The 25,059-nt window shown below is 36.0% G+C and overlaps 1 protein-coding gene across 7 annotated transcripts in view; it reads right to left on the bottom strand.

Annotated features, from left to right (window-relative positions):
• Nucleotides 1-25,059, bottom strand: part of EFCAB5 (EF-hand calcium binding domain 5) — a 136,302-nt gene that overhangs the window by 36,273 nt on the left and 74,970 nt on the right. For all 7 annotated transcript variants that reach the window (XM_077165391.1, XM_077165390.1, XM_077165393.1 and 4 more), the window contains 6 exons: nucleotides 7,176-7,275; nucleotides 4,179-5,128; nucleotides 3,978-4,077; nucleotides 2,533-2,610; nucleotides 2,341-2,433; nucleotides 559-773 (listed from right to left, as the gene is read on the bottom strand). In XM_077165391.1, the coding sequence (XP_077021506.1) occupies nucleotides 559-773; nucleotides 2,341-2,433; nucleotides 2,533-2,610; nucleotides 3,978-4,077; nucleotides 4,179-5,128; nucleotides 7,176-7,275 (1,536 nt within the window). The remainder of the gene's footprint in view (nucleotides 1-558; nucleotides 774-2,340; nucleotides 2,434-2,532; nucleotides 2,611-3,977; nucleotides 4,078-4,178; nucleotides 5,129-7,175; nucleotides 7,276-25,059) is intronic.

Genomic DNA, 25,059 nt, shown 5'->3' with positions numbered 1-25,059 from the left:
GAGAAGACTCATAGGACTGATGAGATTACTGAATATGCTTGGTAAATATAATTTACATATTTCAAATATGAATCAATAAATTTTTATATAAGCTCATTGGGGTGCATTATCTATACCCAAGTAAGTGGTAAGTTCTTAGGAAATATCTACTGCCTGGGTGCACATGAATAAAAACATATACTCAAGCCATAATAATTTCCCTACTAAAGTGCATTTGCAAATGCACTTGCATAGTAGACAAATAATGCACACACATATCTTTGTATATGTACATATCTGCTTCTCAGAATCTACTCCTAAAACTGTAGAGGAGAAAAACAAAGCCAAGTAATAAACCATCTCCTTCCAGGAGTAATCATGTTATTAGGGAAATGAGTTCTCGGGAATTTGATCTTAGAACATTTGACAATGAAATAAAACACTTAATGGCCATGTTTGTTAAAATAAAGTAATAAATTTGGTTGTAAGATTTTAAGAAAAGCCATACTAGGAGCAACTGAGGTTGACATATTTACTGTATAATAATGACTTCACTTGTTTCATTGATAAATTACTCACCTGTTCTAAGCCACGCATTTTCTCTTCCTTTGTTTCAACATAGCCTTTCTTAAAAAAGGAGGTAAGAGTTTCGCTGACAGTCAAGGGGGTATCTTCACCAACAAATGTCTCCAAGAGTTGTACAAACTGTAGCAGATTGTAGGTAACTCCATTGAAGGCATTCCTGTGTTTTCCTTCTTTGTAAGACTGAATATTTCTGATAATTGGGTGTAGGTCTGTTAAGCAGGAAAACATATATCAGTCGAGTGAAAAATTCTCTCAAAGTTTAGGGAAAATACATGAGTACGTACTGTAATGAACATCTACTATTTTTGTCTGTTGGGAATCTCATGCCCTCTTCAAGAGAACAGCACCTCTTTTTCCTTTTGGAAAACATCCCATCTCACTGTCACTTCAGATGATTCAGGTGGTACTGAGCTTCCCCGACTCTTGCTCCAAGGTTGGGCATGCGACACAAGTCCTGACAGTGATTCATATAAGATAGCAATATAGACAGCCACTAAAGGCCAATGGATTTATTTGTGCCAGAAGCCAGTTGCACTATGGACTTTCTAGTTAAATAAAGCAATAAACACCACCACTACAACACCGCCCTTCCCCTCACCTCCCCCCCCCAAAAAAGTCTTGGCTAATACATGTGTCTCGAAGCTCAAAGTTATAACATAAAGCATATTTCATAAAATATCAGCCCAGTGACTTGTGTTTGATTTATTCTATCCTTCCTGCCTATGTCGGTTTGAATTTCTGAACCCCAGAAAAGCCATATCCTTTAAATCCTCATTCAGTATTGCTGGGTGGGAACTTTTTTACTGTTCCCATGGAGATGTAACCCACCCAATTTTGGGTAGTAATTTTTTATTAGATAGTTTCCATGGAGATGTGTCTCCACTCATTCAAGGTGGCGTTGTTTACTGGAGCCCTTTAAGAGGGAATCATTTTGGAGAAAGCGGTAGATTCACAAGAGTCCATGCAGCACAAGAGTTTGACCAATGCCAGGCATTTTCAACAAAATACATGTTTTATTGTTCCCAGATTAAGATGTAGTAAAGTTTCAAACAGATTTCAGGAGGATGTAGGGAGGGTGATAGAATTGGAATCCTAAGAAAATAATTCTGAATTCAACAAAAAACTTTGAGGATAGAAAGTTTGTTGTTTGATCCAGGCTTAAGTAAGAAAAAAAAATTGCACATAAGAAGAAAATAATCTTGATCTCTAATAATTTCTACTACTTTATGTGAAAGATAAAATGATGAAATAGCATTTTGATAAAATGTATTTGTTGGAATAATCATTGTTAAATACATGGTTTATCTGGTAGCTAAAATCTCTTCTTTGCTCTACTGAGTAGAATCTTCTTTGTAAGTCTTCTAAAATGAGACAGATTCTTGCCAGTCTTACATGTTTGAATGTGGCCTTACCAGAGGGAAGAAAAGCTGGAGTGATGTCTTTTAAGCCTTAATTTCTAATATCTGATTTCCTTTGTATGTATGAATCATAGTTTCAAAGCAGTTGTAGGCACACATATAAGTAAAAACAAATTGCACATCTATTACCATATGTTTAAAACAGAAGAGTGTTCGTTAAGAGCACATGTGTATGTGAACGCCACCACCAAAAACATTCGTTTTGTGTATGTATAGATCCATCAAGGACAAAATAACACAAAGATCATTCTCCCATTGTTTTTTGACTAAATTCAGTCTTTATCATGGGGTGCCACAATAAATTAAATTCATCAACTGGATTGCCATCTATGCTTCTTAATTTTCTTATAAACATTACCTGCGAACGTGGAGTTATCGTAGATTAAGTTTGCCTGTTGCTTGTCTTCAAGATTGGCATACTTCATCTTCCAGTTACAAGTCAATAATTCTCCTGTGAAAAACACACTCTATAACATAGCCAATTTAACTTCACTTGTACAATGTTTTTGTTCTTGGATATAAATGAAAAGAGGATTAAACAACGTGTCACCTGACCATGACTTTCCTTCTATATTTTGTGACTTTGGTTCACAGGATTTATCTTTCTTAACTTCTTTTATTGTAGTTCCTGAAAGGTACAAAAAAATGCCCATGAATTGGGTTTATAAGGTCTAAAAGTCTTTCTATTATATATATTCTAAGGTTGATGAATGAGAGAAATGTCTTGCATCTAGAATACCAAACACTTCCTTTCAATACTTTCTCATATATGGTTTTTCATGTTCAACCACCATGAAAGCACAATAACTTTTATTGTTGAGAGTAGCTCTGTGGCAGATTGTTGTCCCTCAGTTTGTTGGCCACCCAAAATGAGACTAAATTTCCCAGCCTCCCTTGCAACTAGCTCGGTATCACTAAATGCCTAAATTTTGACCAGTGAGATAGGAGGGGAAGTTATGTGATGCCTACCTCTTCTTCTTTCACCTTACCTGCTGGTCAGTATGTGAACATGGTGGTGAGTCATCTATGACCATGTAGTTGGGGGAACCACAAGATATAAGGATCTTAGGTCCCTGCTGATTTCATGGGGTTAAGCAGTCTCACAAATTTTGACTTTTATATTAGAAAGAAAGAAACTTCCATCTTGTTTAGATATTGTTATTCTGGATCACTCTGACACACTTGCTAATATAACATCTGACTGAATAGTAACTTCACTAATTTTTTTTAGCTGTATCTCTGCCATGTAAGGATAGCCAGATATTAGTATCCCCATTTCGTGAAGAAATAAACATAAGTTTAAAATTAGTGAATGATAGTGTAGAATCTAGAACAGAAGTTACCCATCTCTTAGGAGTTTTAAATAAGAACTTTGTTTGGATTGTATGATTTTAGAATTAAATAACAGAACAAATTTTTTTTTACACTTATCTGAGGTCTTAAGTAGTATTAATAGTAGACTGGCTCTCTAGAAGATTAAAATTTTCAACAAAAAGGGTATACACTGACATAGGCAATTCAGAGAAAATGTCCTTTGCAGAATAAATATTTGAACTGTAGGGTGCTGTCTAAAAGATGACTTTCAGAAACTGTTAGAACATGTATCTTACATATGGCTGATAAACGGTAAAAATAAAAGAGATTTTTAAAAGTGATTTCTAATATCATACACCACATTTAAGACAAAAGAGCTTCTGATGCCTTTTCAGAGATTCAGTTAAAATATCTCTATATGTAACGTTACCTGATTTCTTCCTCACAAATGGGCTTCTAGTGCAAAAGGAGAATCTAGGTAAACTGACAGTAGAGACATTCTGGTTTGCTTTTAATAAACTGTTCAAGATCTAGACTCCTGTTGAGCAACAAAATATGTCTGATGTTTGCATGACCTAATATGCTAGAAAAGATCTTAATTTAAATGGTCATACTCTAAAAAGACTATAATATCACTCCACAATAAAGGGAATTAATGCTGTAGGAGAACTGCATGCCTACCTGAAGGATGATCTTCTCTACTTGACATTGAAACTTCCTCTTCCAGTTCCGAATTTATGGCTAGTTCCTTTTCATATGTTTGCGCTTGGGTCCTCGCTTCCTGTGGAGAGATTACAATGTATTCAGTGAGAATAGCCTCCCAAGATTTTATACTTGCCTTAAAATACTCTATTTTCTTGATTCTGAAGATAAGCCTAAGACCTGTTGTGTTTCTGGAATTGCCTCCCTGTGTGGTCCTTGTTCTGCAATTGACCCTCTGTGTGGTCCTTGTTCTATTAATGACTCTTGTCTTGCTCCTAGTTCTGCAACTGATCCTCTGTGTGGTTCCTGTTCTATTATTAACTCTCTTCTTGATCCTTGTTCTGCAACTGATCCACTGTGTGGTCCTTGTTCTATTGACTCTCTTCTTGATCCTTGTTCTGCAATCGACCCACTGCGTGGTCCTTGTTCTATTGACTCTCTTCTTGATCCTTGTTCTGCAATTGATCTTCTGTGTGGTCTCTGTTCTATAACTGACACTCTGCGTGATCCTTGTTCTGATGTTGACCCTCTGGATGTTTCTTTTATTATTGATTCTCTGCATAATCCTTGTTCTGCAATTGATCCTCTGTGCGGTTCTTGTTGTGTTGTTGACCCTTCGTATTGTTCTTGTGCTGTTACTGAATCTCTACGTAGTGACTGCCCTGCAGTTGATCCTATGTGGGTTCCTTGTTCTGAAGTTGAAACCCTGTGTGGTCCTTGTTCTGTTATTGATTCTCGATAGAGCCTTTGTTCTGTTATTGACTCTTTACTTGATCCTTGTTCTGGAGTTAGGCCCATGTGGCTTCCTTGTTCTGTTACTGATTTCCTGTGAAATTCTTGTTCTGCAGTTGACTCTCTGCCTTGCTCTTGTTCTTTGGTTGAAATTCTGTTTGGGTCTTTTGCAGTTATTGCTCTCTGCTGTTTTGGTGGGCTTGGTGTCATCTGTTCATGTTTATGTTGATCATCTTGATTTTCAAACTCTTTACTTTGGGTTTTGCTAGCATGTCTTTTAGAAAATAATGTTCTCATCTCTAAAAGCACTTCATCGAAGTCTTCATAAATGTGTTTCTGATTATCCATGTCTCCCCAGAACTCAGGTAAATCTATCTCTTCAAATTCAATGAAAGGCCCTAATACAAAAAACAAAACATTTACCTAAACAATTGATCTTATAATGCAGAATCAGAGCTATTAAATTAAATAATACAGAAGGTATTGCACACAGTTGCTTTCAATAAATCATAGCTATCTCTCCCTACAGCAGAATGAAAAGCGCAATGAAAACAGAACATAAAAGAGGCTGACTACTGTGAGTTAGAAAGCATCCCTTCCTAAAAGCCAGGGCTTTGGAAATGAACGTGATTCATCTTTTGCTACTTGAAGAGTTGTTTAGTCTTCTAAGGGAACTAGAATTTATCCTCTGCCTTTGGTCCTCCCACAATAAGCATGGCATAGGAATGGGAAAAGTAACATATGTCTTTCAGTTCAAATACTTTTTCAATAATTGCAATATCAAAATAAAAGCAAATATCTTGTACCCCAAACCCCAGAAAAGCCATGCTCTTTTAAATCAATCCTGTGGATGTAGACTCACTGTAGGTGGGTCTTTGATTAATTTTTTTTTCCATGGAGATGAGGCCCATCCTATTGCGGGTGGGACATTTTGATTAGATCATCTCCATGGAGTTGTGACCTGCACATTCAAGGTGGGTATTAATTAGTTTACTGGAGTTCTTATAAAAGCCGATATAGAGAGCAGTTGCATAGACACGGATGTGTGGAGATGCCAGCAGGCCCACAGGAGCCAGGACCGCTGTGTGAAACCAGAGCCAGGAGAGAAGGACAGAAGATGCCACCGTGTACCTTTCCACATGACACAGAAACCCCGGACACGACTAGCCTTTCTTGGCTGAAGAATTCGCTTGTTGATGCCTTAATTTGGACATATTCATGGCCTTAGAACTGTAAACTTATAACTTAATAAATTCCTTTGTAAAAGCCAAAAAAAAAGCAAGTTTCTATCCCTGGCAATCTTTCACTGGGGCATTTTTTCCAATATTCATTTTCTTTCTTCTTCCCTCTACCTCTTTCTCTGTCACTTTTCAATTCTCTTTCTCTACAACTTATGTGGCTACGTGGTTCATAATTCTGGGGAAAGATTGGATAGCATTCACCGAAACCCCACAGTTTAAAAAACCACCCTGGCATCCATGGCCACAGAGAGTGGAACTCATGCTACAAATTTGCCTCCCTCAAACATTCTAGTCGGTGACTATAATTGTAATTTTCTATAAATTTAAGAAATGCTCCATGTATAGCACCCACAGATTTTTTAAAATTTTAATTAGAGGAGTGTGGGTTTACAGAAAAATCATGTATCGAATACTGGGTTCCCATATACCACCTAATTATTAACACTTTGCAATGGTGTGGTACATTTGTTACAATTGATGAAAGCACATTTTTCTAATTGTTCTATTAACCATAGTCCATGGTTCAACTTAGGGTTCACTTTTTGCATTGTGCAGGTCCATAATTTTTAAAAAAATTTTATTCTAGTAATATATACATGCAACCTAAAATTTCCTCCTTTAACCACATTCAAACTCACCCACAGATTCTTAAGAAACCAAATAATCCACTTTCACACAGGACTAAAATATTGCCATTCTCTGGAAAAGTAAGCCATTAAAACACTTTCTCTTTTTTTTAAAAAAACTAAATTCATACTTCCATTTGTTTTAATAGTGATATAAAAGGAATGTTTAATTATACAAGTATAGGAAAGATGTATAAGTACAAATGTTTGAGATGGAATATTTTTCTTAGAAATCTTAGAATTCTAAGTTGGGCATTAAAATCACGATTACCTATACCAACTTGATTTTCAAAACATTTAGATTGACACTAGAGCACCTCTTCATTTGAATGAATTTTAAAAATTGAATTCTAGCTGAGTTCTGGCATGACAACTTTTAGTACTGCACTAAAAATGGTGAAAAACATGAATTGTGATGAAAAGTGAATTTTGTGGGGAACAAGCAACTAGATACAGCTATAATGATTTAAAGGAGATGTTATGGTGAAAAGATTCCTGGGGGACGAATGAACTTGTGTTATCGTAACAGCGTGATGCATCGCCCCAGCTTGAGCATATTCCCTCTGAGTGTTACTTACATTGTCTTGGGTTTCGGAGTAACCTTCTAAGCATTTTTGGACTTCGGTCATAGAATGTTTCCAGCAAGGCCAATGTCCTCTGCCGATCCAAAAACCCTACCTAAACAAAAAACTTGTAGTTAGTCTATGTAGGAGATTTAAGACTTTTATGTAAGTGGAATATGGTTTATTGAAGCTTTTATTATCATAACCACTATCACCACCTTCACCACCACCACTGTCATCCTCATCATCTAAATAAAAGCCGCAGAGTCAAAACCAGTATAGCTATATTTTACCTTTAGTTTTATATACCACTTTCTCATCCTGTAACATGTCAAAAGCCTTGAATCAGGGTGCATGGGTAGTTTAGTGGTTAGAATGCCTGCCTTCCATATGGGAGACCCAGGTTCGATTCCCGGACCATGCACCAAAAAAAAAAAAAAAAAAAAAAAAGGAGCCTTGTATTTAGTAGATGCTTAACATATATTCGTTGTTACTGATTTTAATTAGCTGTTAAATTCAGCATGTAATGTTTAGTTCTGATCTAACCTGACCAGAGTGTATGGAACAATTAATTGTTCCTTACTTGTTCTTTTTTGCATTGCTTTTGAGAAAGATTTTAATTACAGAAAAGTATAGAAAATATAAAATGAAGATAATAATTGAAAACATTTTGTGCATATACTTTAAAATATATAACTGATATGAGAGTACATTTATCCTTCTTTAAATTGCTTTTATTTACTGAGCTCTGATATCTAATTCATGCATGTAAAGAAATATATTCTATTACTTTTAATTTCTATATGGTATTCTATATTAAAACTATAATTTTTAAAGTCTTCTATTTTGAAATGCAACATTCACACAGAAAAGTGCACAAGTGCATGATTTAATGAATTGTTATACACAGTAATTGCTTCTCAGAAGGAAAGTAGTTGACGAGAAAAAGATGTAGCCTTACTTCAAAACTCAGGGGATCTTCTCTGTGCTCTGCAACTTGCCACATATACTTCATATACTATGGGATATGCTGGGTAATAAAGCATAGTTGAAAAGTTTCACAAGTTGAAGAAAAGTTTGTACTGCAGACTAGAAAAAGCCTATAAGGTTTAGTCACTCTCGGCCCACTGTGACAGTCAGTGGCTCAGTTAATGTATATGAGCAGCACGTACAAATCTGACAAAGGTTGTTTCTAAAATTTACATGACCCAATAAGCATTGTTCCTCTTTCTAGTGGTAGTGGCATAAGGTACACCAATTTGCCTACTTTGGAGGAGATATACTGTCATGTTTCAGACCACTGGACAGCTAAAAATTTCACCAAATTGGTAAACTCTGGATTTTTGTGGACTTTATCTCACACCCTCTGGCACAAATGTGTCTTATCAAGGAATCTAATATACTTGCGATTTCTGCTCATCAGGTCTAATAACCATGAGGGCCATCATCAAGGTAGTGGACCTGTGTGATGCTCTGTATTATGTCAAGACAATCAAGGTGTCTCTATTCTGGATTGTGATAAAGCATGAGCTCTACCTTAGTTGTAAGGCAATGCAGTGAAAGTATACCACTGTTCCTCACAGGTGAAATCAAACAGCATTTGCCAGACCAATAGTTGTGAATGAGGGGGGCTGTGTGGGTTTGGTCCAATAAAGATTCCACATCTGGAATATCAGCTGCAATGGAGTCACAGTAATCTACAAACATTCTCTAAGATCTCTTCACTTTCTGAATGGGCAAAATAGGACAGTGAGATAAGAAGGTGATAGAATACTCTTCTGAATCCTTCATATATTTCATATATTTTTATATCTAAAATCTATTGTTTTGTTTTTTTGTTCTTGTTGTCTGTTTTCATCATTTCAGTAGAGAGGGGAAGTTCAGGAGTTTCTATTTGTTCCTTTCCCCAATTTGGGGAGAAAATATAAGGATTCTACTGGTTGTGGAATATGTACATACAAATTACAAAGTTGATAACTGAAACTAACCATAGGTGAGTCTCAGATTATTGGGTCTATGATACAGCCTTGGGCAAAAATATGATTTATCACTTGACATCTATAAGTCCTTTGACCAATGGTCTACTGTGAATTTGGGATTCCTAGGGATTAGTGATAACATGAAGTGTCTGGTAATCCCTGAAAGTCTGGAGTATTTCCCCTTTCCCAATGCACAATCACCATAGTAAATGGCTACAGATTCTTGGAGTAAGATTTACAGTACATGCTGTGGCGATCTGCAAACCTTCCTCAAGTATCCAGCCTTCTCTTCAACCAAAAGGTTCTGAGTGTGTAAACAGTCTTAAGTCCGGAAATTGGATAAAAAGTCACAATTCTCCATTGTAGTGACTCAAGTTACATTTCTGGTCCCATAGTTAGAGTTTTTCTGCAAATAGATCTAGTAATAGTGTGGTAGACAACCTATTTAATTCCTCATCAATTAGTGACCACAGCTTATCCATGTGGTCATCATTATTACAATTATTTCAAATGCAGCAGCCACTTGATGTCTTAAAGTCTTTCCTTCAATAGGTAATTCATCCCAAGCAACCATATTGAATTTAAAATATCAAATGAGTAATAATTTTATTTCCTTAATAACTAATGACATTGAGCATTTTTCTAAGTGTTTATTGATAATACTTATATCCTCTTTTCTGACATGCCCATTCAAATATTTCACTTATTTTTAATTGGGTTGTTTTATTGAGCTATCAGAATTCTTCATATATTCTGGATACAAGGCTTTTGTATTACAAATATTTTCTCTCAATCTAAAGCTTGCCTTTTCATTTTCTTAATATTGTTTTTCAAACAGCAGTAGTATAAAATTTTATGAAGTCAATTTTATCAAATTTTCTTTAAACTTATTCCTGAAGTTTATGATTTTATTTTAAATATTTAGGTCTAAAATACATTTCAAGTTATTTTTTTGTGTGTATTGTGTTAGGTAAGGAATGAGGTTCACTTTTCCCCACATATGGATAGCCATATTTTTCAAACATCATTTGTTAAACAGATTATTCTTTCCCTCCTTGAACAACTTTAGGATCTTTGCTGAAAATCAACTGACCATATATGTAAAGTCAACATATGTCTGACTTTATTCTGTTCCACTGACCTATTTGTATGTCCTTATACCAATACCTTAATGTCTTGATTACTGTAGATTTATATTAAATTCCTAAATCTGGTAGTGTAAATCCTACAATTTTGTTATTTTTCAAAACATTTTTGGCTATTCTGGGTCCTTTGAAATTACATAAAGTTTAGAACCAATTCATTAATATCTACAAATAAGCTCATGAAATTTTGATTGGAATTGAGTTGAATTGATGGATCACTTTGGGGAGAATTGACTAACAATATTGAGTCTTCTGAATCATAAATAGGGTATAATCTCTCCATTTATTTAGGTCTTTGATCTCCCTCAGCAATATTTTGTAGTTTTCAGTCTATAGATCTTGTAATATGTTGTTAAATTTATCTCCAAGTATTTCGTATTTGTTATGCTATTGTAAATGCTATTTTATTTTATTTTGGCATGGGCAGGCACAGGGAATCAAACTCAGGTCTCTGGCATGGCAGGTGAGAATTCTACCACTGAGCCACTGTCACACCACCCTTTTTTTCCTTTTTTTAAATTTATTATTATTTTTTTGTAAATCCTATTTTAAATGTTCAACTTCCGATTGTTCATTGCTCATATACAGAAAGATAATTGATTTCTGTGTATTGACCTTATATTCTGAAGCCTTGCTAAATTTGTGTGTTTAGTCTAGTGAATTCAACCAAACAGAAGTGAATAAAGAGTTTCCTTTTTTTTTCCTTACCTTATTTCACTGAATAGGATATTCAGTACAATGTTAAATAGATGCTATGAGAGTGGATATTCTTGCCTTGTCCCTGATATAAGGAGGAAAATATTAAAATTTTACCTATGCATATCATAGATGCCCTTTATTAGGCTGAAGAAATTCCATTTCTAGTTTGCTGAGAATTTTTTAAAATCATGAACAGGTATCAAATTTTATCAGATGATCACATACCTCTTTTTTAGTCTCATAATATGGTGAATTACATATTGATTTTTGAATGTTAAAGCAACCTTGAAAATTGAGATTAAGTGCCACTTAATTGCCTTTAGATAGTGTATTATTTAGTGAATACATATTTGGTGACATATTACCTTTTTATATAATGCTGATTGATAAAATTTATTTAAAGATTTTTATGTCTATGTTTATGAGGATATTAGTCCACAGTTTTCTTGAAGTATCTTTCTCTGGTTTTGATGTCATAATAATGCTGGCCTCTTAAGACAACATGGATGAAACGTGAAGACATTATGTTGAGTGAAATAAGTCAGACATAAAAGGACAAATATTGTATGAACTCACTGATATGAAATACTTAGAAGAAGCAAACTCATAGAGTTAGAATTTAGAATATAGGTTATCAGGGTTGGGGATTAGGAATGAGGAGTTAATGCTTAATCTGTACAGAATTTCTATTTAAGTCGATTGTAAAATTTTGGAAGTGGATGGTGATGATGGTAGCCCAATACTGTGAATGTAATTAACAGTGCTGAATTATAAATGTGAATGTGGTTAAAAGGGGAAATTTTAGGTCACACATATGTTATTAGAATAAAAATTAAATGATAAAATATAACTGTACAACATAGTGAACCCCATTGTAAACAGTGGACTATAGTTAGTTGTGCAATCATAAAAATGTTCTTTCTTCATTTAATAAGTGTAGCACAGTAAAAGTGTTAATAATAGGGTGGTATGTGGGAAAAATATACTCTAATGTAACCTATGGACTATAGTTAATAGGACAATTTTATGTTCTTTCATCAATTGTAACAAAAGTACTACACTAATGCAAAGTATTAACAATAGGGAGGGATATAGAATACTGTATTTTTTTACATGTTTTTTTCTGTAAACCTACAACTTCTCTAGTTTAAAAAAAATTTTTTTTAAAGAATAACGTTTAACTCTAAAGTGAGTTGGGAACTACCCCCTTCATGTCTAATTTCTGAAAGAGTTTATGTAGGTTTGAAATTACTCCTTCCTTAAATGTTTGATAGACTTTATCAGTGAAGCCTGGAGTTTTGTTTGTGAAAGTTTTTAATGGCATTCATTGAATTACTTTATATGTATAGCAGTATCCAGGGTTTCTATTTTCTCTTGAGTCAAATTTGGTAATTTGTGTCTTTCAGTGAATTTATCCTTATAATTTGTGAATTTATTGGCATAAAGTTGTTCATTATTGTATCTTATTATCCCTTAAACATTTATAGGGTCTTTCCTAATATTGGCAATTTGTATCTTCTCTCTTTTTCTTGATCAGTCTACCTAAAGATTTATCAGCTATATTAATTAATCTTCTCAAACAACCAGATTTAGTTGTGACTGAAGTTCACTATTGCTGTTGTTTTCTATTTCATTGATTTCTCATATCATTATCATTTCCTTCTTTCTACTTAATTGTTCATTTTCTTTGTTCTTTTTCTTGAGACAGAGGCTTAGATAACTGATTTTAGACCCCTCTTCTTTTCTTACATGAACACTTAAAGGTAAAAATTTCTCTCTAAGCACTGATGTTGCCGCATCCTTCAAATTTTACTATGCTGTTTCATTATCATTCAGTTTAAAATATTTCCTAATTTCCTCTGTGATTTTTTTGTCCCACCAGTTATTTAGAAGTATGGTGATTAATTTCCTAATATTTGGGAATTTTCCCACTATTTTTCTGTTATTGATTTCTTTTTATTTTTATTCTGGGATATGCTTTATTGAGATATATTGATGAGGGGCATCTAAATCAGGGAAAGTTCCCAGGACAGGTTCACAGAAGGTAGCTCCCAGGGCCCTCACAGTATGTGAAGACTGTGCAACCCCCTTCCCCACCACTCTCAACTACCACAGTTCCACAAAGCTTACAGGAGGCACTTGATGATGCTGAGTGAATAAGTGGCTCAGAAACAGAAGGGGCCTCCCTTCATAGAGAGTCCATGGTGAGGGACAAAGGGACATAGGGGACAGAAATGAGAGCAAGAAACTTTATAACCTGTATTAGTCAGGGTTCTCTAGAGAAATAGAACCAATAGGACATACCCGTAAATATGAGATTTACAAAGGTATCTCACACAACTGTGGGAATGGAACAGCCCCAAATCTTCAGGGCAGGCTGTGAAACTGGCTGCTCCGATAAGGGATCTGGACAAACTCCACAGGAGAGACTTGCTGACTGAAGAGGCAGTGAAAAAGTCTCTCTTCCTTAAAAACCTTCAACTGATAGGATTATTTTATTAGCAGGATACACGCCTTAGTTGATTGCAGATGTAATCAACCACAGATGCAATCGACTGACTGATGATTTAATACACCAGCCTTCTGGTTTATCAACCAGCCACGAAATATCCTTGCAGCAATGGTCAGTGCTTACCTGACCAGACAACTGGGCATCATCACTTGGCTAAATTGACATCAGAACCCAACCATCACATAACCCTCCTTTCCTCACTCACACTCCCATCCAGCCCACTCAGGCTGGGGAGGCCAGAAGATAGGGGAAGACACCCTTTCCAGAACACAGTTAGTCTTGAGTCCAGGTCCCCAGGGGGGAATAATGCAAGTACAGCAGTTGTATTTCAGACTTCATTGGGAATCGGACAGGACTGGGCAGGACCATGGCTGGGCAGTAGCACTGGCACACCAGACCAATGCTGGTAGTTCTGGGCAGTGCTAGGGGAGCCGAGGGCTGAGTCTACAGACAGCAGGCACAGAGCTGGTTCCTAACTCCAATTTCCTGGACTTCCAGGGCCCTACTTATTGCCCTACAAGGCCATCTTCATATACAGGGGGCCTGGGCAGAAGCAGCTGGACTTTGTGTAGGCAGAGATCTGCTTGAGGCCCTGAAAGCAGGAATGAAGTCCTTCAGGTTTGCCATTGCTCTGGCACCATCAATTAAGTAGGGCAGATTGGGAAAGTCCAGGCATAGCTTGAATTTGTCATCCAGCCACTGGCTTTTGTCATGGTCCAGAACATCCTTCTTTTCCTCATAGTCTGAGTCTGTTTTCCAGGAGCAGGTGGATGGATTAAGCCAGCCCATGGATATCCTCTTAACCCAAAATCATGGGCATGGTTCTCATTTGCCCAGGCTCAGTGAACCAACTCTTAGTGATTTCTTGTTTAATTCTGCTGTGGGCAGAGAACATTTACAGTAAGAGTTCAATTCTTTTGAATTTATCAAGATCCATTTCATGGTATAGTGTATGATCATCTTGTTGAACATTTCGAGCACTCTTGAAAGGAGTGCACTTTCTGTTTTTGTTGGATGAAAAGTTCTCTAACACTCCAGATAAAGTTGGTTGAGAGTGTTGTTCAAGTCTTTTATATATCCTTACTGATTTTCTCTCTACTTGTTCTATCAATTGTTTAGCAATCGTGTTTAAATCTCCAATCATAGTCGTAGATTTCTATATTTTTTCTTGCAGTTCTCTCATTTTTGCTTTATGCATTTTGAAGTTTTGCTACTGGATGCATGCATACTTAGAATGATTATATCTTCTTATCAAAATCAACTGCTATGCAAGGCAGAACCTGGAGAGCTGAGGGAAGCCAAGAGTTGAAACCCAGCCATGGAGAAACCAAGTGAGAAACCCCCATGAGAAACAGAGGCTGAAAGCAAGAAAGGGACCAAGAGATGCCAACCAGAGGCCTTCTCAGCTGACAGAGATGCTCCGGATTGCATCAACCTTTCTTGAATGAAGGCAATCTCTTTTTGGTGCCTTAATTTGGACATTTTCATGGCCCTAGAACAGTAAACTTGTAATATTATAAATTCCCTTTATAAAAGCCACTCTATTTCTGGTATATTGTATTCTGGCAGCTTTAGCAAGCAAAAACACCCCCATATTTACTTTCTGGCACTCTTCATTCCTCTGTAGATTCAAGTTTCCAATTAGAATTGGTTTCCTTCAGCCTGAAATTTCTGGTAGTGTAGATCTGTTGGTGACAAATTTGCTCAGCTTTTATCTGTCAGAAAAAGTCTCTGTTTCACCTTAATTTTTTAAAAGATATTTTCATTGCATGAAAATTCTAGGCTGAAAATTTTTCTTTCATCATTTTAAAGATATCGTTCCACTGATTTCTAGTTTGCATAGTTTTGAATGAGAATTCTGAAATAAATCTTATCTCTGTTACTCTGTATTTTATTTGCTTACATTTAAGATTCTCTCATAAAACTTTCGGCCATTTGATGACAATGTGGCTACTTGTGATTATTTTTGTGTTTATCTTTCTTAGGGTTTACTGAGCTTCATAGTTGTGGGCTTATAGTTTCATGAAATTTGTAAAATTTGGCCAAAATTTTTCAAAATTTTTTGTCTATATATTCCTCTCTGTTCTGGGATTCCAACTGTATGTATATTAAACCATTAGATTTTGTCTCACAGGTTACTGAAGCTTTATTCCTTTTTTTCTATTCAGTTTATTTAGCTCTCTCTCTCTCTCTGAGTTTCAGTGTGGACAGTTTCTATGGCTGTGTTTTCATGTTTGCCAATCTTTTTCTACAAGGTCTAATCTGTTATTAATCCAACCAAGCAAATTTTTATTTTGTATATTGTAATTATTATCTCTAGGAGTTCCATTTGGGACATTGTTGGCTGAAACACGGACCTGGTGGATGGCACTGTGGATCTCAGATGCTGACTAATACCTAGAAGATCACCACTCTCCATTCAACAAATCAAGGTCTCTGATGTATTTTTTATAGACTAGGGCCTAGTATTGATCTTTTATACTATATAGCTGATTCTGACACTTCAGTTGAATAAGGAACCCAGAGAAGATGTTTTATCTTTAGAAATGTTTAAGGACCACTCTGAATGGTGAATTCCAAGTCTCACTCCATTCAGACAATCTCACTGAGTCATTTGGAAGCTTGGTTTTAGTATTTCCTGCTGATATCCATAGTTCTTTTTCTCTCAACTCTAGGACTCTTCCTGGGTGCTCTATGAGAACTTTTTACTCCTATCTTCCCTGCACACCCACACCCCTTCACACACATGTGTTTGGGAACACTCAATACCTTTCCTCTAGCCATAGGAGTGGTCTATCCACCTAGATCTCTCACTCTGCAGCTGCTACCCCTCCTGTGTCGTGCCATGTTGGATTTAGGACTTTTTGCTGCAGTTTCTGAGTTACAAACAGGGAAAAGAGGCATAAGGCCTTGCTGTTCTTCAATTTCCTCTCAAATTACTTGGAATTTTTAAGAGTGCCACAATGATTCCCTCACCCTCCAACCCTGACTGGGGCTCAGAGTTGGGGGATGAAGTACTAAACCCTGACTTAAGGACCCAGACAGTCAATAAAATCTAGTCACATCCCCTTCAATCTCATTTTTTTTCTTATGTGTATGAATTTTTATTGCAGAATAACATTCCATTGTGTGGATATACCATAATTTGTTTAATCACCTGTTGATTGAAATCTGGGTTGTTTTCCAGTTTGTGAATATAACAAAGCTGCTGTGAACACATATGCACAGATCTTTGCATGCACATGCAGTTTGATTTCCCTTGGGTAACTAAGAGTGAAATGGCCATTCATATGCCCCTACTTCAATCTAGAGTGAAACCCCAGTACCTTAGAAAACCTGTTTTATTTGTAAGCTGCCAGAACACAATGTACCAGAAATGGAATGGCTTTATAAAGGGAATTTAATGTTATAAGTTTACAGTTCTAAGATGATTGAAATGTCCAAAATAAAGCATCCAGGGAAAGATACCTTAATTCAAGAATGTCAATGTGTCTGGAACACCTCTATCAGCTGAGAAATCATGCTGATCCTTGGCTGATCCCTTCCTCCTGGGCTCCATTGCTTTCAACCTCTGTTCTGTGATGGTTCCTCACTTTGCTTCTCCAGGGCTGGCTTTCATCTCTTGGCTTCCCCTTGCTCTCTCCAGGTTCTGGCTTGCTTAACATCTCATGGCAACATCTACCGGGCTCCAAGAAATCTTGTCGTCCCCATCTCTGTTCTGTGAAGGTACTGGTCTCCAAGTGTCTCTGTTGTCTCTTCAAAATATTTCCTCTTTCAAAGGACTCCAGTAAACAAATCAAGACCCACCTGGAATGGATGGAGTCACTAATCGTAGATGATTAGTCTCATCTAATCAAAAGGTCACACCCACAATTGGGCATGCCACATCACTGTGGAGATAATCTAATCAAAATTTCAGTCCAACAATGTTGAATCAGGATTAAAGAAAATGACTGCTGTCACAAGATGGGATCAGGATTTTATAAATTATTTTTCTGGGGTACATAATAGATTCACAGCAGCACACACCCTCCCTCAAATCCCCTAACCAAAGCTCAAGATCTTTAATAAGTTATTTCTTATATCCTATTACCAATATATACCATGGTTTCCCTTGTTATGTATTATTTCTTTCTCTCCCTCTTTTGAAAAGAGTAATAAATCCAACTTGTTTAACTACAGATATGTTCCTGGTATTTTTTTGAGAAATTCCTTTCTAGGGCTTTTTCTAAAATGTATAATTTTGTTCATAATATTTTCTTTCTATTCTTTTAATAACTATAGAATCTATAATGCTGTCATCTTTCTTATTCCTGTATTGGTAATTTGTGTCTTTTATTTTCCTGATAAGTCTAGCTAAAGGTTTATCAAGTTACTTGATTTTCTCTAAGATGAATAGGTTTTAATTCTATTCTTTTTTTTTCCAAGTACATTTAAAAAAATTATTTTATTTTATTTTTTTAAATACAAAAAAACACCAAAACAAATGCAAACATTCTCATTTTGATCATTCCGTTCTACATATATAATTGGTAATTCACAATATCATCACATAGTTGCATATTCATCACCATGATCATTTCTTGGAACATTTGCATCTATTCAGAAAAAGAAATAAAACGAGAACAGAAAAAAAATTTAAACCTACCATACCCCTTACCCTTTCTTTCACTAATCACTAGCATTTCAAACTAAACTTATTTTAACATTTGTTCCCCCTATTATTTATTTTTATTCCATATGTTCTACTCATCTGTTGACAAGGTAGATAAAAAGAGCATCAGACACAAGGTTTTCACAATCACACAGTCACATTGTGAAAGCTATGTCATTATACAATCATCTTCAAGAAATATGGCTACTGGAACACAGCTCTACATTTTCAGGTAGTTCCCTCCAGCCTCTCCATTATATCTTGAATAACAAGGTGATATCTACTTAATGCGTAAGAATAACCTCCAGGATAACCTCTTGACTCTGTTTGGAATCTCTCAGCCATTGACACTTTGTCTCATTTCACTCTTCCCACTTTTGGTCGAGAAGGTTTTCTCCATCCCTTGATGCTGAGTCTCAGCTCATTCTAGGGTTTTTCTCAATCCCTGGATGTTGAGTCTCAGCTCATTCTAGGATTTCTGTCTCAAATTTCCAGGAAGGTCCACACCCCTGGGAGTCATGTCCCACGTAGACAGGGGGAGGGTGGTGAGTTTGCTTGTTGTGTTCAACCTCTGTCTTAATTACATCCCCTCTAACCTCCTTTTCCCAACAGTTAGCCACAGTTTCACAATGATAGAAAACTGCTTTGCTGTTATATTTTACATTCTTACTTACTCAATGATTGTCCTTTTTTTTTCCCTCAAGAGCTCTTCTTTCAATTGAAAGACTCCCCAGACTCTCTTCTCAACTACTGGTTACAAAAATCCAATTAGCTTCCAGTTTCTGTTCTAACACGTAAAGGATTTGGACATCATCACTCTTATCCTCACAACAAGAAAAAAGCTGAAAAAACTTAAAATCAGCAACTCTCTTTAGATTCATTAGAGTCTCAAGGTCAAAGGGCAAACCAATGCCCCCCAAATTGGAGTGATAGGTGAATACTGGGTATCACAGTTTACTGGGAGCAGAGGCTACTGAAGCCAGGAACTGACAGAAAAACTTAAACTGTAATTGACAAAACTTTGAAGGGCGAGTGCGGACTAGCTTAAGGTTTACTCCTAAGGGCCCAGTCTTAAGAGGAGCCCCACACTGTCATGAGTTTTACCTCTTCACTAGGTTCTAGCACTGGAGAATGGAGAAAGATCCCTTCCTGATTCAGGCAGGGAAAAGGGGAAATCATAATTTTCAAATATGCTGAAAGGATACTGTTCTTTTTCTGTCCTCGAGGGAAACTACTTTACCAAAGCCTAACTGATGTGGGAGAAGGGAAATACCCAGCTCTAGCTCCCTTTAGCCATCCTGTCTTACTTAAGGTGGTACTTGTGAACTTCACAGCCTATGGACACAGGCCCACCAAAAGACTGATATTTAATCACAAGATTATAGAATATGTCCCTTCCATTCATACCTTATCACTACATCAAGAGTGCTCCTGTATAATCACAGGATTATAATGGAAATAATTATAAGACTCCAGACGCTATTTAAAGAGGAGTTTCTAGGGCAACCCCAATATAAAAGGGGAGAGAAAACAAGGACACTAAAGGAGGTTGAAGCCACAGACACCTATAGCTATGCTATAGCAAATAGTTACTATAGCACAACGCCAAGCCAAATAGACATAACCCCTCATAATAAGGGCTTGTTTACCTCAGTTTCTATTATCCACTACATCATATCCAGCTTTTAGAAAAAAATTAGAAGGCACATGAAAAATACAGTCTGAAGAGAAAAAGCAAGCAATAGAGCCAGACTCAAATATGTTAGAGTTTTCAGAATTATCAGACTGGGAATTTAAAATTACTTTGAATAATAAGCTAAAGGCTTAAGAACAGGTAGGTAATGCAAGCAGAGAAATCGAAACTAAGAAAGAAGCAAAAGGAAATGCTATAAAGAAAAAAAATACACCATAGCAGAAATGAAGAATGTCTTTGATGGGCTTATCAGTAGATTGGACACAGTTAGGAAAGAATCAGTGTGTTTGCAGATATGGAGAGAAACTAAAATTTAAAGAGAAAGAATGGATCAGAATATTCAAGAATGGTGGGACAATTACAAAAGTGATAATGTTCATGTAATGGGGAACACCAGAAGGAGAAAATAGAGAGAAAGGAACAGAAGAAATAATAACTGACAATTTTTCAAAATTAATGACAGACAGCAAACCACAGATCAAAGAAGTTCAGAGAACACCAGGCAGATTAAATATCAGAAAATCTATACCTAGCCATGCCAGATTCAAACTGCAGAAGACTAAAAACAGAGAGAAAGTTTTGAAAGAAGATAGAGGGGAAAAAACACTTTATGTATAGAGGAACAAGAATATGAATTACATCTGATTTCTCTTCACAAACTATGTAAGAAAGAAGAAAGTGGAATGAAATCTATAAAGTGCTGAAAGAAGAAACTTGTCAACTTAGAATTCTGTATCCAGCAAAATTACCCTTCAACAGGAAAGGAAAAACTGGGTGCCACGTAGTCCTTCAGCTCTGTCTCCTGCTTCAATAGTGTTTGGAAGGAACAGAAATGGGGACTATTCTCCCTTTAGCCTCAGGTTATTCTCCATCTTTCCCTCCAGTTGCAACATTCAGGACCATCTTCTTGGCCAACCCCTGCTTCTACAACCAGCTAACACCATTTTTTTGTGTGTTTGGTTAGCACCTCATTGTTGACCTACCATGAGTTCCAAGATCTATCAGAATTATTCTGCCCAAGTGGATGCCTCCTTCAACAGCCTGCTCAACCTGCTTCTGTAGGCCTCCTACATTTACTGCTCTCTGGGCTTCTATTTTGATCACAATGATGTAGCCCAGGAGGGCATGGATCACTTCATTTGCAAGTTGGTGGAAGAGAAGCATTGAGGGTACTGAGTATCTCTTGAAGATACAAAACCATCATGGCAGCCATAGCATTTTCCAGGACATGCAGAAGCCATTCCAAGATAAGTGGGGTAAAACCCTGATGCCATGGAAGCTGCCATGGCCCTGGAAAAGAACCTGAATCAGATCCAAGGCTTTTGGCCTTGTGTTCTGACACTACAGACCCTCATTTCTGTGTCTTCCTGGAGATGCATTTCCTAGATTAGGAGGCAAAACTCACCATGAAGTTGGGTAACTGCCTGACATCCTTCACAGGCTGGTCTGGGCAAGTGTCTCTTCAAGAAGCTCACTGTCAAGCATAACAAGGAGTGTCCAAAAGCCAAAGGCCTTTGAGGGACCCCTCTGCATTTTCCTGGCATCCAGGCTTCTGCCTGAGCCCTTCCCTATAGCCAGGAGGCATCTTTTAAACCAACCTTGCAGCCCTCTAACAAGCTGTAAACCAAGTATAAACCATAAAGATTTTTGCAGCCAAAATTTTCAAATAAAAATTAAAAGGTGAAAGAGAAATACAGACTTTCCCAAACATAAACTGAGTGAATTTCTTGCCAGTAGACTTGCCTTGCAAGAAATGCTAAAAGTTCTCAAGAAAGAAGTCTATCTGCTCAATATTCTGTAAGCCTAAAACTGCTCTAAAATATAAAGTCTATTAATTTTTAAAAATCCATTCAAAAACTAAATTAACTTATTTATTCTAGGCTGCAGCCACCATCCCTCCAAAATTAGCATATAACTTCTGTTTGAATGATGGGGAGAAAAGCAGAGAACACAAACAGATCTGTTAATTCTTCTAAATAATATCCCACTATATTTGTTATGGCACATGAGTTGGTATTAAACTGGCAATGGAAGTTGGATGTTTTCCAGACATTTATGAGGAAGGAAAATCTAGAGCCCCATATCACCCAGTTATTTATCACAAGAAATACTATTCAAAGTGGACTGCCTAAAAGACACATAGACATTTCAGATTTTATAAAATATATTCTTGATAGGACAATTAGTGAACATATAAGAATGTAGATTGCAATATATTGGCTCCTTTCAGAATTGCTTTTCTGAATTGTGGTCTGGTGTGATATCATTAACATACAGGTGGTTAGAAGAAATTGCCCTGAGAAAGCAATCATCTAATTTATTGCAACTCCACTATAAAGGTTCATTTCATCATATAGTGTACTTTTAATAAGGAGAAATTCATTAAACCTTTAATCAGGAGAAATTCCTGACTAGACTTCAAACATCAAATTTCTGTATTTCCTAGTCACCAGTTTATATTTATCTTATAAACATTGTTGATCATGTGTTTGGTCACATTCCTTTTCATGTTCACTCCTAGGAAGTTTAGAATCAAACTTATAGACAACCCAGGACAAATACTTAGACCATTACAGAATGCATTTTGGGCTTTATTCCCAGCTTCATTTAGGATGCTCTTTCTTGTTTTCTTCTTCTTCCATCCTATTTCTACGTTTTTGTTGAATTTTATATATTATTGTAAGCTTCTTTACCTCTTAAATAAATTTAAGGTTCACATTCAAATGTTTCTCAGTAAAGTTTATATCCACTGTTTCAAATCCATTTGGTATACTGGCACAATAGTGTTTCCCAAACCTCATTCTTAGAAACACTTTTTGATATAAACCCTTCTGGTTTTTAAGAAGCCGCATAATAAAATGTGGTAGACTCTGTATTCCCAGGGGCTCTTTTCTATAGAAAGCTACCAGAAAAGAAGCAACCAAAACCAATCTTAACCCACTGCCTTGAGAACAGGAAAGAGAAAGATTTAGAGGTAAGTTACAAATGCTTTAAGACAGTTCTACTCAAAGTATGGTCTTCATACTAATGCCAGTGTGTTACAAGATAAGTAAAGAAATAAAAAATGGCCTCTAGAATTTTGGTTACTTGGCCATTTGTTACTTCAGTATGTGGACAAATTTGAATTTGTAGTGGTTTTGTTAATGTCAATCAGTATATTGTTGTTAGTAAATGCTGTCATCAATAGAGAAGACCTAATTCTTAGCTTCAAAGAGTTTATATTCTAGTTAGAATATACATGTACTATGGCATAGTATAAGACAGTAGTAATGAAGGAACAAAAATGCTGGACAAATTTAAAAAGCAGATAGGTAAAGCATTCTTTAATTCTTTAAGAAGACCTCATAGAAAAAATGACACTTGTAAGTCCTTTAAATAAGAAAGTAGCATTTAAATAAATAGAACTCTGAACGAGTTTTTCTAGAAGCCATAACTTGATTTTGTGAGCTAACATATTCCTGGTATTATTTAGCATTTGGAAATAATGTTGAGAAAAATTTGAGGTTTTTTTTTGGATATAAATCCCTTAAATATCAAAAAGCTGATTATATTTCAAACTTGGGGCTTTTCTGACCTTTGAAGGTAGTGCTGAATTGGAACAAGAGATTTTAGGCATATTGCAGAGTAATCATTTGTGTGTTCTGAGTATAAAGTATATTGATACCTGGTTATGTTCCAAACCCAAGCATAAATTTCTTCTGTGTCTATTATTTTGTAGTATTGCTGTTTCTTCTCCCCTTCATGAATACTGTCATTGGAAGGAAGTATGCAGGTTCAAAAGCTTTGTGAATATATTATCAAATTATCTTTGATTATGTGCAGTGTCAAGAAATAAAAACTACAGGTGGAGTGGTTATGGAAGGTGATAGAAAGCTTGACAAAATGGATATTGTTTGTTATGGTCATTGTTGACTATAAGCTCTGAATGAATGTAGAGAGTTGTAAAGAGGAGTTTATGAAACTGAATTCTGTTTGTCATAGTCATATCATGCATTTCATAAAGGAAAGCTTTTGTGTCAAACTGGTATTCATACAAAACTAAAGTTTAATTTTCTCCCTCTTAAAATAAACGTGGATCTAGCACTGTGGGATCAACAATGCCATCCTGACCAAAAGGAGGAAAAGAAGTGTGACAAATAAGGTATCAGTGGCTGAGAGAGTTCAAATAGACTTGAGAGGCTACTCTGGAGGTCCCTCTTATGCAAGCTTCAGTTAGACATTGCTACCTACCATAACTTGCCAAACCCCAACCAAAACCATTCCAGCCAATCCTGAAGTATACCTAGAGCATTATACAAAATTCTACAAAGGTTTGATGTACTAAGGTAACTTTCCAGAAACCTACAATCTCCAGATAGGCCCCTGGACCAGATAAATCTGGAAATGCAGAGAGGCCAGACTCTCCAGAACATCAACTAGTTCCATCCCCCTGTCCCATATTATCAAAAGCCCCTTCCAACATGAAAAAGTTGGAATGGGCATAGCCCAAACTCCTTCTCTCTAAAGAATGGGAGAAAGATCAAAGGTGATGGTGGAGTTACACAGAGAAGGCAGGGTTTAACAAACGAGTATGATTGCTGAATCATTATATTGATATTTCTTTTAGTCTCCAGTATCTTAGAGCAGCTAGACGTAAAAATCTAAAATTGTGGAATTGTAACCCATACCAAACTGTGAAATTTATTCTACAAGTAACCGCTATGATGTGCTTTGAAAGATATGGATTTTTTGACTATATGCTGTTTTTCACACACACAAAAATTTTTTTTCTTCTAGCCTCCAGCGTTTTGGAGCAGCTAGAAGGAAAAATCTGAAATACTGGAATGGTAACCCATAACAAACCCTGAAATCTATTCTACAACTAATTGTTGTGATGTGCTTTGAAATTTATGTTTTTTATATGTATGCTATTTTTCACACAAAAAAATTTTCTTCTAGCCTCCAGTATTTTGGAGCAGTTAGAAGGAAAAATCTGAAATAGTGGAATGGTAAACCATAGCTAACTCTAAAATGTTTTCTATCGCTAATTTTTGAAGTGTACTTTGAAAATCATTGCTTTTTCTTTCTATATATTTTTATATTTAACAATAAAAATGTTTTAAAAAATAACACAGATTGTTGGTCTGCTGTTAATATAAAGGTTTTTTTTGTTTGTTTTGTTTTTAGTTTTTTTTAATCATCTGAGTACTCTGTCTAGAAAACAACAATTTTACATTA

This window comes from Tamandua tetradactyla, chromosome 6 (assembly GCF_023851605.1).
Source record: "Tamandua tetradactyla isolate mTamTet1 chromosome 6, mTamTet1.pri, whole genome shotgun sequence".
NCBI classification, from domain to species: domain Eukaryota; kingdom Metazoa; phylum Chordata; class Mammalia; order Pilosa; family Myrmecophagidae; genus Tamandua; species Tamandua tetradactyla.
This window is presented reverse-complemented; position numbering and strand designations above follow the sequence as displayed.